General features: G+C 37.8%; 1 protein-coding gene across 1 annotated transcript in view; it reads left to right on the top strand.

Annotated features, from left to right (window-relative positions):
- The window catches only part of LOC115417989 (FRAS1-related extracellular matrix protein 1-like), a 127,050-nt gene that overhangs the window by 107,107 nt on the left and 3,421 nt on the right, over positions 1-16,522 (top strand). The window contains 9 exon segments of the mRNA XM_030132256.1: positions 5,319-5,520; positions 5,616-5,760; positions 7,126-7,255; positions 7,344-7,416; positions 8,040-8,189; positions 9,155-9,474; positions 12,040-12,084; positions 12,177-12,338; positions 15,474-15,592. Coding sequence (XP_029988116.1) covers positions 5,319-5,520; positions 5,616-5,760; positions 7,126-7,255; positions 7,344-7,416; positions 8,040-8,189; positions 9,155-9,474; positions 12,040-12,084; positions 12,177-12,338; positions 15,474-15,592 — 1,346 coding nt within the window.

The raw sequence follows: 16,522 nt of genomic DNA, 5'->3' as shown, positions 1-16,522 counted from the left end.
TTTCTAGACTGACTGACCTTCATTTCTTAAAGTAATGATGGCCACTCGTTTGTCTTTACTTAGCTGATTGGTTCTCGCCATAATATGTATTCTAACAGTTGTCCAGTAGGGCTGTCAGCTGTGCATCAACCTGACTTCTGCACAACACAACTGATGGTCCCAACCCCATCAATAAGGCAAGAAATTCCACTAAGTAACCCTGACAAGGCACAGCTATGAAGTGGAAACCATTTCAGGTGACTACCTCTGGAAGCTCATCAAGAGAATGCCAAGAGTGTGCAAAGCAGTCATCAGAGCTAAGGGTGGATACTTTGAAGAAACTAGAATATAAGAGATGTTTTCAGTTATTTCACACTTTTTTGTCAAGTACATAATTCCACATGTGTTCATTCATAGTTTTGATGCCTTCAGTGAGAATCTACAATGTAAATAGTCATGAAAATAAAGAAAATGCAAAGAATGAGAAGGTGTGTCCAAACTTTTGGCCTGTACTGTATGTTGTTGTGTTGTCAGTCGTGTATATGTTGTCGGTCGGTATATGGTGTTGTGTATTTCTTATCGTTGGTCAGGTATTTGCTGTTAGTGTTTGAGGTCTGTACACGCGTGTGTTTGTGCGTGTGTGTGTGCGTGCATATGTGCGTGTGTGTGTGCGTGCATGCATGTATGCGTGTGTGTGCGTGCGTGCACGTATGGGTGTGCGTGCGTGTGTGTGAATGTGTGTGTACGTGTGTGGGCGTGCATACGTGCGTGTGTGTGTGCACGCAGGTACGTGTGTGCGTGCGTGCATGTATACGTGTGTGCGTGTGTGTGCATGCGTGTGTGTGTGCGTGCATGTGTGCGCGTGCGTGTGTGTCCCTCTGAGCCTGATGGTTGAAGCTGTCGATGTTTCTCAGATGGATCATTGAAGAACACAGAAAAATACTGTATTTGAGGCAGAGAACATAAGGTTCTCATTCTCTTCCTCCTCTTCTTTCTCTTTTTTCTCCTCCTCCTCTTTCTTCTTCTCTTCTTCCTCCTCCTGCTCCTCTTCTTCCTCTTCCTTCTCCTCCTCTTCTTTTTCCTCCTCCTCCTCTTCTTCCTCTTCCTTCTCCTCTTCTTTTTTCTCCTCGTCCTCTTCCTTCTCCTCTTCTTTTTCCTCCTCCTCCTCTTCCTCCAAATATCAAAGACTTCATTCATATATTGAACTTTTTCAGTTCAAGAAACAAGTTTTTTCTGCCTGAGATGTGAGTTAAAAACATGTTGAATATGAGTTTCACTGAAGCACATCTCCGAAAAAGAAAGAAATAATAAGAAATAATTATAAGCGAGAAAGAATTAAAGATGAAGATGGAAATGATTCATTTCTTAGTTACGGTTTTACTGCTGATTTTATGGTTTTTTGTTTTTTGTTTTTTAAATACCTTTTGCTTTCATTACATAAATCTAACTTGACTTTTCCTCTCAATTTAGAACACCAAACAACCAAATATTTAATCTTTTTTTTTTCTTTTCTTTTTTTCACTTTCTGTCAACTCAAATTCTAGTTCAAATATGACCCAAACATGTTTTCTTTGGTAAAATTATTGAATCTACATGTGCAATAAACAACACAAATAACAAAAACAATGTACTTGCAAGGTGCATTATTTCTTAAAAATAAATAAAATATTAAATAAATGTAATATATTAAATTAAATAATGAACCATTGGTCTGCGTTGACTGGAGACAATGACAATTAATTGTTTATAACAGAAAAACAGGTTTTATTAGTAAATTTGTTGAAAAAACACTGATCTAGATTCTGCAACCAAAGCTCATTTAATGTGACTAAATTTATATATTTTATCTGTAATCATACTTCCACACTTACACAAATGGCTTTAAGACATAGAAATGCTGTATTTAAAACCCAGAAATCCTCAATTAAATCATAAAGTTTTTTGTTTGAATGAAGAAGTGCAGAGGATAAAAGAAACTGTATAATCGAAATAATAGAATCCACAACAATAATGATGATAGAAATATGTAAAGGTACTTCAGACATAACCAAATACACTACACAGACTGTGGAATTATTCAGTACAAGTAGTTTTTTATCAACTTTAAAGCTTATATTACTTGGATTTGTACAAAAAACTGATGTACTTAATCATCAATCCTTTAAAAAGTCTCAATGTTCCTTTATTATTATTATTTTTTACCACAGGTTCTCTCTCATCATTTATAAGTGTTTGTGACCAGTTATTTATTTATTTATTTACTAATTCATTCATTCATTCATTCTTTAATACATTCATTCATTCATTCACTCACTTATTTTTGTTTTAATACCATCTTTCTTTCCTTAATGCTAATGTGATTATATCTATTTTAATGCATGAACATTTGGGTTTTTTTATCACATGAATTTTCAACAGGCATCAATAAAGTCGAACACATAAGATATTACATTTCATTTCAGTTTTGCAGCTTTGTTTAAGAATTGATTTGTCGTTTGTGAATGAGTAACGCTAGAGTAAAAAAAACAAAACAACACATTTTCTGAAAAACTCAAATTTTATTTCCAGCTGATATTAATTTTAGTCATTTGGTGTAAATTTGACTGATTTTCTTCTAGTTAGAGGTGAAATCCTTCTTGTAAAAGCTCGAGTGGGAAATTTACTGGAGCAGGAAAGATGCAGCTGATTTTTACATGAGACAAGAGTGACCTCCAGTGGCCGAAGGATGAACTGCATGTCTGTTTTCCTTTCTTTGATCTATCTATCTATCTATCTATCTATCTATCTATCTATCTATCTATCTATCTATCTATCTATCTATCTATCTATCTATCTGATAAATTTAGTGGACTATAAAGCTAAATATTTGCCTCTGAGATGTGAGTTGGAGTAGATGAACAAAACTGCAGTAAGTGGAAATACTCAAATAAAGTACTTGTATAAAAGTATCCTACTTCTACCATTGAGGTTGACCTTTCATTCAATTATGTGAAAATTATTGGTATTTAACTGTCTGAGAAACTATTCACCAGGCTTGTTTAAGAGATTTTGTAAAATGTTATTTCAATTTATTTAACCTTTATTTAACCAGGAAAAAAAATCTCTTTTACAAGAGTGACATGGCAAAGAGTTTTTAAAGATTTAACCCTTAAAGACCCAGTGGTAATTTTGTGGAATGAATTTTTCTCTAGATTTAACCTTTCTTAAGTGATTTATCACCATTTATCATCATATTATTCTCTGTATCTTACATTTTTTTCAGTAAAAATGGTCTTTTTCCATATTTAATTCACTGATCATATTGATGTTCCATAAAACACCAGATTAAAGTTGAGGGTTATTATATCAGAAATAGAGAAAACTGAAGAATAAGTAACTTTTTCAGCAGAATCACTCATTAACTGAACAAAAACCCAGTGTGTCCATTCACTGTCATTGATCCAACTCCATGGGTTTGACTGGGGAATCAATGTTGTAGAAGATGATGGTGTTTCCATGGTAACTACAGAGCCTCTGAACGTCCAAATGGGTCATATCTGATGACCATGAAAAGATGAAGAACTGTATTTTACACTAATTATTTACACAGATTGAGAGGTTTAGTGGATCAACAGATATTAAACAGTTTACATCAGCAGATGCTTGTGGTCAGTGGTGGTTGTTTGGGTCTTTAAGATCAGAAATTTTCTGATGACTCAGCGGTTGTCGGTTGTATCAGAGGAGAGGAGGAGGGGGAGTACAGGGGCCTGGTTAAGGATTTTGTGGACTGGTGTGACCTCAACCACCTCCACCTGAACATTTCCAAGACCAAGGAAATGGTTTTGGACTTTAGGAGGAAGAGGTCCAAACTGGTGCTAGTCACCATCCATGACACAGAGGTAGAAGCTGTCTCCAGTTCCAGGTACCTGGGAGTCCAACTGGACAACAAGTTGGACTGGTCCTGTCATATGGAGAGACTGCACAAGAAGGGGCAAAGTAGACTTTATTTTCTACGGAGATTAAAGTCTTTCAACATGTCCAAGCCTCTTCTGTGCAGCTTCTACCAGACTGTGGTGGCTGGTGCCCTGTTCTTTGGTGTGGTGTGTTAGGGGGAGGGAGCTCACATTTCTGACAGAAACAAACTGAACAAACTGATGAAGAAAGCGAGCTCCATCATTGGGACTGGACTGGACACAGTTCAGCAGGTGGCTGGGGTGAGAATGCTCAGGAAACTGGACTCTATTTTGAAGAACGCATCTCACCCACTTCACCATCTTGAGGTGTTCAGAGAGAGAACCTTCAGCCACAGACTGATTCCCCCTCAGTCCAGGACTGAATGCAGTAGAAGGTCCTTTCTGCCTGCTGCCATTAGACCTTTTAATATCGCTGTGCGAGAAATTATTTTATGCTGTGCATACTTAGGTGTTTTGGTTATTGTATTATTTACATTACTTGTATTATATATATATATATATATATATATATATATATATATATATATATACATAAATGTCAGGGTAGAGACTGCGATCTGGTAGGATCGGCGATTCTACCAGTAGAGATTCTGATCGTAGTCTCTACCAGTAGAAACTCCGATCAGAGTCTCTACTGGTAGAAACTCCAATCCGAACCCTAACCCTAATCCTAACCCTAACCCTAATCCTAACCCTAACCCTAACCCCTAACCCTAACCCCTAACCCTTCTACTGGCAGGATCGGAGTTTCTACCAGTAGAGACTCTGATCGGAGTTTCTACTGGTAGAAACTCCAATCCGAACCCTAATCCTAACCCCTAACCCTAACCCCTAACCCTAACCCTTCTACTGGCAGGATCGGAGTTTCTACCAGTAGAGACTCTGATCGGAGTTTCTACTGGTAGAGACTACGATTGGAGTCTCTACTGGTAGAATCGCCGATCCTACCAGATCGCAATCTCTACCCTTACATACATATACACATATATATATATATATATATATGTATTTTATTCTCTTTACTTCTTCGTTCCATTGTTGGTTGTTTGTGGGATGTTCATCGGGATGGGTCAGTGTATTTTTCTTGTACTGCTGCTGTAGTAATGAAACAATTTCCTGCAAAGGATCAATGAAGTATCTATCTATCTATCTATCTATCTATCTATCTATCTATCTATCTATCTATCTATCTATCTATCTATCTATCTATCTATCTACCTACCTACCTACCTACCTACCTACCTACCTACCTAACCTCAGGAGGAGAATTTCCAAACACTTTAACCAACAAAAATATTTCTTAACACATTTGGTGATAGTTTTATATAATTCACTCTGCACTTTATTTTGTGGTTATATTTTTATCTGTCTGTTTGTCTGGTGCAGGTGGAGCGAGTTGACCGGACACCTCCCAGTTTGACCACCAGGCGGAGTCCCAGCACGGTGGTGGATCTGGGCGGAGGCCGATATGGCATCTTCATCACCTCCAAACACCTGCAGGCGTCCGACCCCGACAGCCCCACGGACGAGCTGGAGTTCTCCATCATCAGACCTCCACACTTCGGATACCTGGAGAACACTGTGACGGGTATGAGGAGTGGCCTGGATCCGGACCAGATGAAACCTGGAATAGTCCACTGATAACACCCCCCCCAACCCCCATGTCTGCTCTGTAACCTACAGGAGGATACATTAAAGGCCGTTTCACCCAGCGCGACCTGGACCAGCGAGCCGTGGTGTTCATCCTCCCCGTCGACGTGGAGGTGATGGCTGACAGTTTCCAGTTCCGCCTCACCGACCCAGCAGGAAACAGCCTGCTGCCGGAAATGTGGGTTAGAACGAAAAAAACAAAACAAACCCCATGACATAGAAAGAATAAGATAAAGGTGTCAAACTCAGTTTAGTTCAGGGGCCGCATGTGACCTCAAGTGGGATGGACCTGTAAAATAATAGAAAAATAGCCAATAAATGTTTTTGAATCTACATTTTTCTCTTTGTTTTGGTAACAAAAAGTTAAAATGTCTGCTTTTACAAGCATTCCTTTAGCAAAAAATAATGAGTAACCTGAACAACCTGACATTTCTTAAGAAAAATGAGTCCAATTTTAACAATTTACACATGTACATTACAACTGACAGATCTCAGTGGATCTACAAAGGCACAAAACATTTAGTAACAGGCAGAATATTGGTAACATTTTGCAATTTTGAATTTGCAGTTCTCATTATTTACAGGTTATTTCTACTATTATTTAGCTGGTCAGACCCACTTGTGATCAAATTGGGCCAAAATGAGTTTGACGCCATTGAGAGCCCAAGCCACCCGATTGGTCGCCTATAATGAGGAGGAGAGACAAGCAGGACAGAAGGAATTAAAACATTTTAAACACTCCAATCATATGCCACTGTGGTAAAAAAAATCTATTGTACTGTCATTTTCAATGATAATCTACATAAATCTATGAATAAAACAAGTGGTTCCAGACACAACAAACCCCGCCCCTCACACATATTGTCGCTTATTTTGGGATCGATCCAGCTGATGTCATCATGTCTGTGTGGGCTGATGTCATCACATCAATTGCCTCTATATATGTGTCAAGTTTGAAGGAAACTGAAACAAAATTGATGTTTTTATAGACGTGAAATTTTGGCCATTATAAGTAAATGGGAGAAGAAAAAAGATTTTAAAAATTCATTAACCAGCGGACCTTTGACCTACTTTTCCCAAAATGTAACCACATCTATTCTGGGTCTCTGGAAATCTATAAACCAAATTTGGTATGAAGTCAACCAATGGTTTTGCTGCTAGAGTGTAAACAAACAAACAAAGAAACAAACTGAACCAAGAACAGTACCCCTTGCCTCCCCTTCAGAGGTGGGGTTCTAAGTCTTATCACAAACTTTATTTAGTGTAGATTCTCTGACTTCACTTACAGCTTTAGAAACAAAATGTAGACACAGAGTTTGTTCATTTATTAAAATTGCAGTTTTTCAGAGGGTTAAAGGCAGAGAAAGTTCTACAGAACAGACCAAAAAAGAATCCAAACCTGATCCAAACTGTGAAAAATAATACGAGCTGTTATAACATGAAGTGCATATTATGTTCACATGGACACTGAAGGGTTAAACATCCTCACATCATGACAAATGGATGCACCTCCAGCGGTTCTGAAGGCCCGGTGTCTCTGCAGACTGGAGCTGTCCTGGTCTCGGGTGGAGCTGTCAGCGACCTGCTACAGAACCTGTGAAACAGTCGGGATGCTGCAGATCCAGATCCAACGCAGCGGGAAGAGCCTGGACCCGGCCTACGTTGCCATACAGGTACCAGGACACCACGGGGGAGGAGGGAGGGCGGCGGGTTACGGAGCGGGGAGTTCAGGTCACAGTGTTGGCTTTTATGTTCCCGCAGGTGGAGGAAGGATCGGCCAAACCCGGCAGAGATTTTACTCACAGCACAGCCGGACTTATCCAGTTTGATCCAGGTCTGACTCTACTGGCCCAGTTTTATAAACAGACACACTCCTCAGATGTAAAAATAAAATCATGGGCAGGATGAACAAACATGTCCAAGACAGAAATTAAAGGGTTAATTTAGTTCAGGGGCCACATACAGTCCAATATGATCTCAAATGGCTCAAAACAATAAAATAAAAACAGTGAAAAAAGTAAAATTATAGCATTAAAATGTTCAATCTACAAATTATCCTTTAAAAAAGGTGAATAACATGAACAAATATGAAAAACATGAAATTTCTTCAGAAAAATTAGTGCAATTTTAACAATATTCTGCTTCGGTTTCTCATTTACACATAGTAAGTAAGTAAGTAAATTTTATTTATAGAGCACTTTTCACAGACAGAGTCACAAAGTGCTTTATCAGTTCAAATCAGAATCAAATTAAGTTTACAGAGACCCAACAGAATCCTTACAACTTATAGATCACAGTGGATCTACAAATACATAAAACTTTTAATAACAGGCACAATGTTGCTAAAATTGCGCTTATTTTTCTTAAGAATAAGTAACATAATAAAAATGTGGTTTTTTTAAAGAAGTGATTTAAACCTTAAATCAGCTGTCATGTCTTTTTCCTGTTTTCTTTCAGGTGTGAATCTGAAAACCTGGAACATTTACCTGATTGACGACGGTCTGGAGGAGAACCATGAGATGTTCACTGTCTCTCTAAAAAACCCAAGGAACGCTGTCCTGGGTCAGAGGACTTCGGCAAGCGTTGAGATCATCGACCCCAGAGGAGGTGAGAAACCGTCTGACGGTTCAAATTCAGATTCAGATAACTTTATTCATCCCCTAGGGGCCATTCAATTCGCAGACATGGGTCGCAGCAGGACAGGACATTAGATCAATGGACGGGACGGCTGAAGGGTCCAGCCATAATGTGCAACATTAGCAATAAATAGATAACATACATTTAAAACCTAAAAACAACACATGTAAATGCACAGTGTACCCTACACTACACATTACGCCAGTGTTTTTCAACCTTGGGGTCGGGACCCCACGTAGGGTCACCTGGAATTCAAATGGGGTCGCCTGAAATTTCTAGTAATTGGAAAAAAAAAAAAAAAGAACAAAAAAACCCCCAAAAACTTATTAATAAAAAATATATGGTGAGTCGAGAAAAACAATCACAAACATAAAAGACATGACAAACTGTGGTTGTGAAACTGCAGCACTGTGGTTCTGTTTATCTGTCAAATGTTCATTGTGGTCAGTTTCAGATGCTGCAGCTCTTTCATAATTCATAGTTTCAGTTCTTCTTTGTTCAGTATTAATTGTCCTCCTTGTAAATCACAGCTGGACTGACTGGACAGATCCTGACCAAGGAAAATAAAATTCTCCCTTTGTGCATTAATCTACACCTGGATTTACTGCCTCTGCCCACAATAATAGACATTATACAGACTAAATGTCCTCTAAAATGAATGTTTATTTGCAGCATAGTATAGAAAACTATTACATGATCAAAAACAAATTAATTTTAGCAAAAAAGAAATCAAAGTCTCAGTTTTGAATGTCTGGGGTCGCCAGAAATGTATGATGTTAAAATGGGGTCAAAGCCAAAAAAGGTTGGAAACCACAGCATGATGCACTCTCACTGGTATTTAAAAGCCTGATGGCAGAAGGAGTAAAAGAGTTGGCGTTGTGACGGTGTGTTTTTAACGACACTAAACAGGAGAAACATCTGTATCTGTTTGTCAGGGAGGTGTGACCCTGACGACCTGAGGGTGGATGAGGATGACCGAAAGGCCCCTCCCCCTCCTCCTCCTCCTCCCCCTCCCCCTCCTCGGCTGGATGAAGATGAGGACCCCATCACCGACATCGAGGCGGAGCTTCTGTGGGAGAACCAGCCCCACCCTCCCAGAGGAGACGTCCCAAACCGGCAGCCTTATGTGGACTACGTAGAGCCCCAGGACCAGGCCGCCTCCAGCTACAGCCAGGTCCAGTACTACAGCAGACCAGGACCAGGGAGAGGAGCTGGGAGCACTGGGAGCACTGGACGCAGATCTGGAGGACTGAGGGTAACTGCAGGTTCAGATCCACGGTAGAACCTCACAGTACCAGTTTAATTCATTCCATGACTGAGCTCATTTGTCATTTTTTACAAATCACTTTTCCTCTTTGAAATGAACTGAAATATAACTAGAAAAACACTCAGAGAGTGTAGACCTCCACCAAGGCAGATGAAAATTTCATCAAAATCTGTCCATAACTTTTTGAGTTGTCTTGCTAACAAACAAACAAACAAACAAACCCCTATGAAACATAACCTCCGCCATCCTTCGCGGAGGTAATAATCAATCTGTTCCAACCCCAAAAAACACCAAAAATCTATTTTTCAAGGGTTTTTCAAGCAGAAAAGTGCAGTTAGAAAGAAAATAACAATTATAAAATCATAGTAAAAGAAAATGCAAGGACATAAACTGTTTTTACCCTTGGTCACACTGGCTGCAGGATATTGTCATCAGTTGGTCGTACCTCCGACTGTCCAAAAACTTTGGCATGCACTGATAATTCAGGCCACTGGGTGGCAGTAGTACGCCTGATAAGTCAGGCCGGGGGTTTTCAAGTGCCTGCACGTTATGTTATTAACTTATTTACCTAAAACATGAGACAATCTGTGGAGGAAGATGATGGAAAAAGAGGAGGATTATTGTTTGGAAGGAGAATCTCCTTCCATTAAAAAATCAAGTAGATGCTGTTGTGCTGAAAAAGTGAGTTTTTTTTCTGATTTGATATAATAACTTTTGAATTCACTCTGAGCTTTTATGAACATCTACATGGCCAGTGAATTAAATAAATTAAAATGCATGATTTACACAAAAAAATACAGAGGGTAAAACACTAAATAGTTAGTATAGAGAAAAATTCATTTGAAAGTCACCACAGATACAGTTTTAGATGTTTAAGGGTTAATAAGTTACATTAACCATCCTGTATCCAGGTGAGCATATTATGGATACTTTGCACTTCTTTTTATAAAAGGTCATATTATTTTTCACAATTTGTATTAGGCCAGAATTCTACAGAATTATAGGCTTCTTATTGTAGGATAAATTACCTGTTAATAAAGACAGACGTCTGGTGTCCAGGTGAGTATATTATGCTCACATTTTAGGGTTAGAACAGGGGTCGGCAACCTTTACAACCTAAAGAGCTATTTTTGTCTGGAAAAAAAGAAAGAAATCTGACTGGAGCCATGACAAATTTTTTAAAACCCATCTACATTTTACCATGAGGTGGCTGCTCTGTTGTAGCCTATTTGTGATTAGTTTGCTATTTAATCTTGCATTCCATTACAATAGTGCAATGGCTGGTGCATTTATGAAATTATACAACTACAAGAAAGAAAACATTTAAGATTTGTACAATTTTGTTAATGATGGATACTTTTTTCAAAACATAATTACGTTGCGTAATGGAGAAAAAGCGCAACTTTCATGTATAGTGGCTTACTTACAAACTATGAACAAATGCAAATTGAGCAACTTGTATTCAGTTCGGCCAAAAAATAATACATTTTGGTTTTTATGCTGTCAAAAAAGGATTTTATTACCTGTAAAGCCTGTGCATTTTTGCAGATGGACAAAGTTAGAATAGATTTAGGCGTATAACAGTGTTAAAAAGTAATGACTCATTCAGTTCATTTCAAAATGTTCCTTATGTTTTTTGACCAGAGGGGCCATAATGTGGCCCCGGAGCCACAGGTTGCAGACCCATGGGTTAGAATTCAAAAGTTGCCTAGCACAAAAAAAAAAAAAAAATATTAACTAATGTTGGTGTTACTCATCGACATATGAGAGGATGAAAAAATGAATAAATAAAATTTTTAAAATTATCCAATTTTTATGTCGTATATTGGGAAAAAGCAAACATTTTTTTTTTTTTAAATCTGTACAAAAAATTTGAACAATTTAAAAACAAAGTATGAAAACAAGAAAAGCACTCAGAGAGCGCACACCTCTGCCAAGACAGAACATCCCCCCCCCCCCCCCCCCCCCCCCCCGATCACCACCAAAATTTAATCACTTGTTCCTTGTGCCAGTATCAACATTTCCTGAAAATTGCATGACAATCCGTCCACAACTTTTTGAGTTATCTTGCTAACAAACAGACAAACAAACACGCAAACAGTCAAAGCAAAGTGATCACAATACCTCCTGGAGGTAATCATTTTGATATTAACACGGAACAGCACAGATTACACACTTCTGTGGAGGGTTAACAACACTGAAGCATAACAGCAAGCTAGCGTTTAGCATTTGACACCCCTTTTTGTCCAAATATGGTCACTTACAGCTCGGAACAACCTACACAATGAAGAACATATTGAGAAGTCACGGTTCCTGGGTTTGTCTCCTTGTGTCTCTGTCAGTCTGTCCCAGGGCAGCTGTGGCTACAAATGTAGTTTACCACCACCAGAATGTGAATGTGAGAGCGAATGAAGAATGGGTCAATAATGTAAAGTGCTTTGGGTGTGTAGAAAAGCGGTATATAAATCCAATCCATTATGATTATTATCTGCCTGAACCGATTCATTGTGTTTTCATTTGTTCTGACCATGTGACCTTTGTGGTGGTGTTCAGGTTCATCTCTCAGCAGAGCGGAGGCCGGAGGAGAAGACGTGGACGGTACAACTCCCTCTGCCTTCCATAAAAACACACTCTTTAATAAAAGCACATACTGACGTCTGCCTCCTGCTCTTCCTCATTGTCCTCCTCAGTTCCACAGTCTGACTCCTCTCCGCCTTGGGGAGTTGAAGGCCGCCGAAGCAGGGTGGAGCTGGTCGCCTCGTGGTCGCCTCCTGCAGGAGCTCGGAGTTGGTGATGCTCCTCAGATGGATGGTCCAACTGTCGGACGGCGATCGGAGCTTCAACAGCGTAAGGTACAACGGACAGCACTGTTTAGGAATGTGTGACCACAACTTCACATCGGGAGACATTCATCAGTTTAAATATTTTATCTGCAGATGGTTTTTGTTTCTTGTTTGTTTTTTCTTGAGTTTATTTTCTGAGTCGGTCTGAACCAGGGCTGTCAAACTCCTGTTAGTTCCGGTTCCACATTCAGACCAATATGAGCTCAACTGGGTCGGGCCAGTAAAACACTGTCATAATACTGGAAGGTCTCAGAGCGTGTGTGTGTATCTGTACTTTTCAGAGGAATTTAGATGTTTTTAATTGGCCAGTTTGGTTCCTACACTTGAGGAATAGTCCCATCTCCACATTAAATATCTCGGCAAGTTGATAGAACCAATATTTTGGGAGATATTAGTCATTTTGGGATACAATAGCCTTACAGTCACGTTGCTCATTTGACCGGAAGCGCAGTACCACATTCCATGATGGGAAATGAAGTTAAAAACAGGAACGACACATTTACTAACTTCAATCTCTAGATATCGGTTTTAATATGACGCGCTAGTACTATCATAATGACCTATAAACAAGTGGTTCCAGGCACAACAAACTCTGCCCCTCGTACATATTTTAGCTAATTGTGGCATTGATCCAGCTGATGTCATCATGTCTATGTGTGTGCTGTTGTCAGCATAGACATAATACGTAATAATGACAATTACAGAATTTCCTCTATGTTTTAGAGTGAAAAAACTAGAATTACATTTGAAAATGTTTACATTTACAAACTATCCTTAAAAAATGTGAATAACATGAACAAGAAAAATGAGTTTTATCAGTGATTTTTCCCTCAGTTTATCATTTATACATGTGCATTACAGATCACAGGGGATCGACAAATACACAAAACATTCAGTAACAGGCAGAATATTGGTACAATTACTTTTCTCAAGATATTTCATGTTCATATTTGTTCAGGTTATTCACATTTTTTGTGAAAGGATAATTATATATATATTATATAATGTTTTTTTCCCTGAACACCGTTGCTGGATCTCCTTCATGTGAACACAATAACTAGGACAGATTTGGTTAGCTTTCTTCTCCCCTGATAACCAACATAGTGGACCCGTAGTGGAAGAACCCTATGGATTTCAGCTTTTCTATGAGTATATGCTGTCGGCGGCTGACACCAAGGGTATATCCCTGAAATCCCCCCAGTCCTCTGCTATACATATATATAAATCTATCCACAATAATTGTTAGACAATCGATACAAACTTAATTTGAGCCACATGGACCTGATAGTGGCAGAATAATGGTCACAGAACCAATTTCTTCTCCAAAACTCCACCTAATGAATGAAAATGACCTCTTATGAACTCTGGATGGTAGAAAGAACATGGACATATGGAAGACCATCAGTATGAACCAAATTTGATCTCAGTGGGCCAATTATTGCTTGATTTAAGTCCGAAAAACTGATTTTCAACTACAGTGCCCCCATGTGGATGACTTATAATACTGATAGAGAAGCTGAAATCCATCGGGTTCCTCCACTAGGGGTCCACTATGTTGGTTATCAAGGAGAAATACTATGACCACATCTGTCCAATTGTCGCCAAAACACCAAAGACATCCGGTGGAGTTCGAGGTAAAACTATTACATTTACATACATATGTATATATATATATATATATATATATATATATATATATATATATATATATATATGTATATATAATAATTTGTTAAAGGGTAAATTGGTGAAATGGCTTTGACAAAGAGTTGAGGACGTGTGACTCACTTTACAAATAAAAAAAAAATGTCTTGAACGAATATAAAAGTGATGTATGATCATATTTTTTTGTATAAAATGTTTGGAAGTTCAGTTTTAGTTTCTTTAACCCTTAAAGACCTAACCCTAACCCTAAAATCATCCATTGAACTAAACTGTTTAATACCTGTTGATCCATTAATCCTATCAATACATGTAAATAATTGGTGTAAAATACAGTTTTTCATCTTTTCATGGTCATCAGATATGACCATATTTGGACGTTCAGAGGCTCCGTAGTTACCGTGGAAACACCGTCATCTTCTACAACATTGATTCTCCAGTCAAACCCATGGAGTTGGATCAGTGACAGTGGATGGACACACTGGGTTTATGTTCAGTTATTGATTTCTTTGCTGAAAGTAACTTTTTCTTCAGTTTTCTCTGTTTCTGATATAATAACCCCCAACTTTAATCTGGTGCTTTATTGAACATCTACATTTTCAGTGAATTAAATATGGAAAAATACACAATTTTTACTGAAAAAAAAAGCAAAATACAGAGAATAATATTGCAATAAATGGTGATAAAGCACTTAAGAAAGATTAAATCTAGAGGAAAAATTCATTCAAAATTGCCACAAAATTACCACTGGGTCTTTATGGGTTAAATGGGTGTTCATAGAAAAGCCATATATAATATAATTCAATCCATTATTATTATTCAGTCTTTAAAAAGTCTTTGCCAGGACAGTCTTGTAAAAGAGATTTTTTTTCCTGGTCAAATAAAGATTAAACAAATTGAAATTACATAAAAAAACCTCTTATACAAGCTTGGTAAGTTGTTTCTCAGACAGTAAAATGCTAATAAATCTACTGAAAAAGTCACTTTTCCTACCTTTTTCTCTGTTTTTGATATAATAACCCTAACTTTAATTTTAGCTTCTACATGATCAGCAAATTAAATATTGGAAAAAAAAAACAGATTTTCACTTAAGAATGCAAAATACTGAGTATAATATTAGATTAAATCATGATAAATCACTTCAGAAAAGTTAAAAATAGAGAAAAAAATCATTTGGGAAGTGCCACAAAAATAGCACTGGGTCTTTATGGGTTAATTTATTGTATTTTGTATAGATAAGTAGCTAAAGTAACTGTTCTTGAAACTTTGGGGACATTGTTTTGTGTCACCATCACTTTAACGTGCGTCAGTGTAATTAACTACAGCGTTAGGACACGTTTTCAGTTGATATTATTTAGTTTTTCTGTGTAATTTCACATCATGGCGTTCATTAGGGTTTGGATTCATCCTGGAAACATTTCACCAGAAACTGAAGTGATTGTCAGAGTAAATGACTGTGTTTTGTTTTTGTGTGTGTTTCAGACGGGGAAGTTGGTCAGCAGCTCATGTCCTGACGGTTGGACTCACTACAGGAGACGCTGTTACATGGTCAGCTTGTCTGTGGCCACTGGGGGCAGCGCTGAGCGGAGCTGCTCCACACTGTAAACAACCCACAAAAACACTGGAGGGAAAAAGTTTCTGTTTTACCACATGCATTTATGATATACTGCATTAACCCATAAAGACCCAGAGCTACTTTTATGTCAGTTCCCAAATGAATTTTTCTATATTTTTAACCTTTCTTAAGGATTTATTGATATTTATTCTAATTTATTCTAATGTTATTTACTTTACTTTTTTGATTTCAGACACTGGAATTATTGCTTTCACTGCTTGTTAAAGTTTTAATCTTAGGTGTAATTTTTTTTTTTCATAAATATATTTATTGTTGTTTTCATTGTTTTATAAGGACAGGCAACAACACCCACATATAAAAACAATCCCTACTAACCCCCACCCACACAATAGCACCCACTGCCAGTGGAGTGAAACATTAATCTTAGGTTTAATTAAATATAAATCTAATTAAAGCATACCAGTTCCAAGTTGAGTTTAGTTACAGTAATTTTGTGGGATAGTTTTATATACACTCTGGAAGAATCTGCTGCTAAAACAGGACAGAGCTGCTAAAAACATTTTCTTTGTTCCTGTAACAGTGACAATAAATATTTATTCTATTCTATTCTATTCTTAACCTCCTCAGACCCAGCTATGGGTTTTCTGTCCACATTTGTGGACAAGAGTTTCTCAACTTTATACAAAAAAAAAGAAAAGAAAACTGTCCACCACAAAGGACATTCCATAAAAATTTTAAAAACTGCATCTGAAAAAACTGTTGCATCATGGTGTTTCCAATATAGGCACTGATTTAATACAAAACAAAAAAAGCTGGCACTTTGCTGACATTTTCTGGGTCTGAGGAGGTTAAACATCAGGCAGAAACGAGATATTTACAACACGTTTAGAATTTGGAGAAATTCTCTAAAACATATCACTATCTCCGGTTCTTTGTGTATTTTAAGTTAAACCAC

This window comes from Sphaeramia orbicularis, chromosome 4, assembly GCF_902148855.1.
Source record: "Sphaeramia orbicularis chromosome 4, fSphaOr1.1, whole genome shotgun sequence".
Classification (NCBI taxonomy): domain Eukaryota; kingdom Metazoa; phylum Chordata; class Actinopteri; order Kurtiformes; family Apogonidae; genus Sphaeramia; species Sphaeramia orbicularis.
The sequence above is the reverse complement of the archived record's forward strand: the minus strand, read 5'-3'. Positions and strand labels throughout refer to the sequence as shown.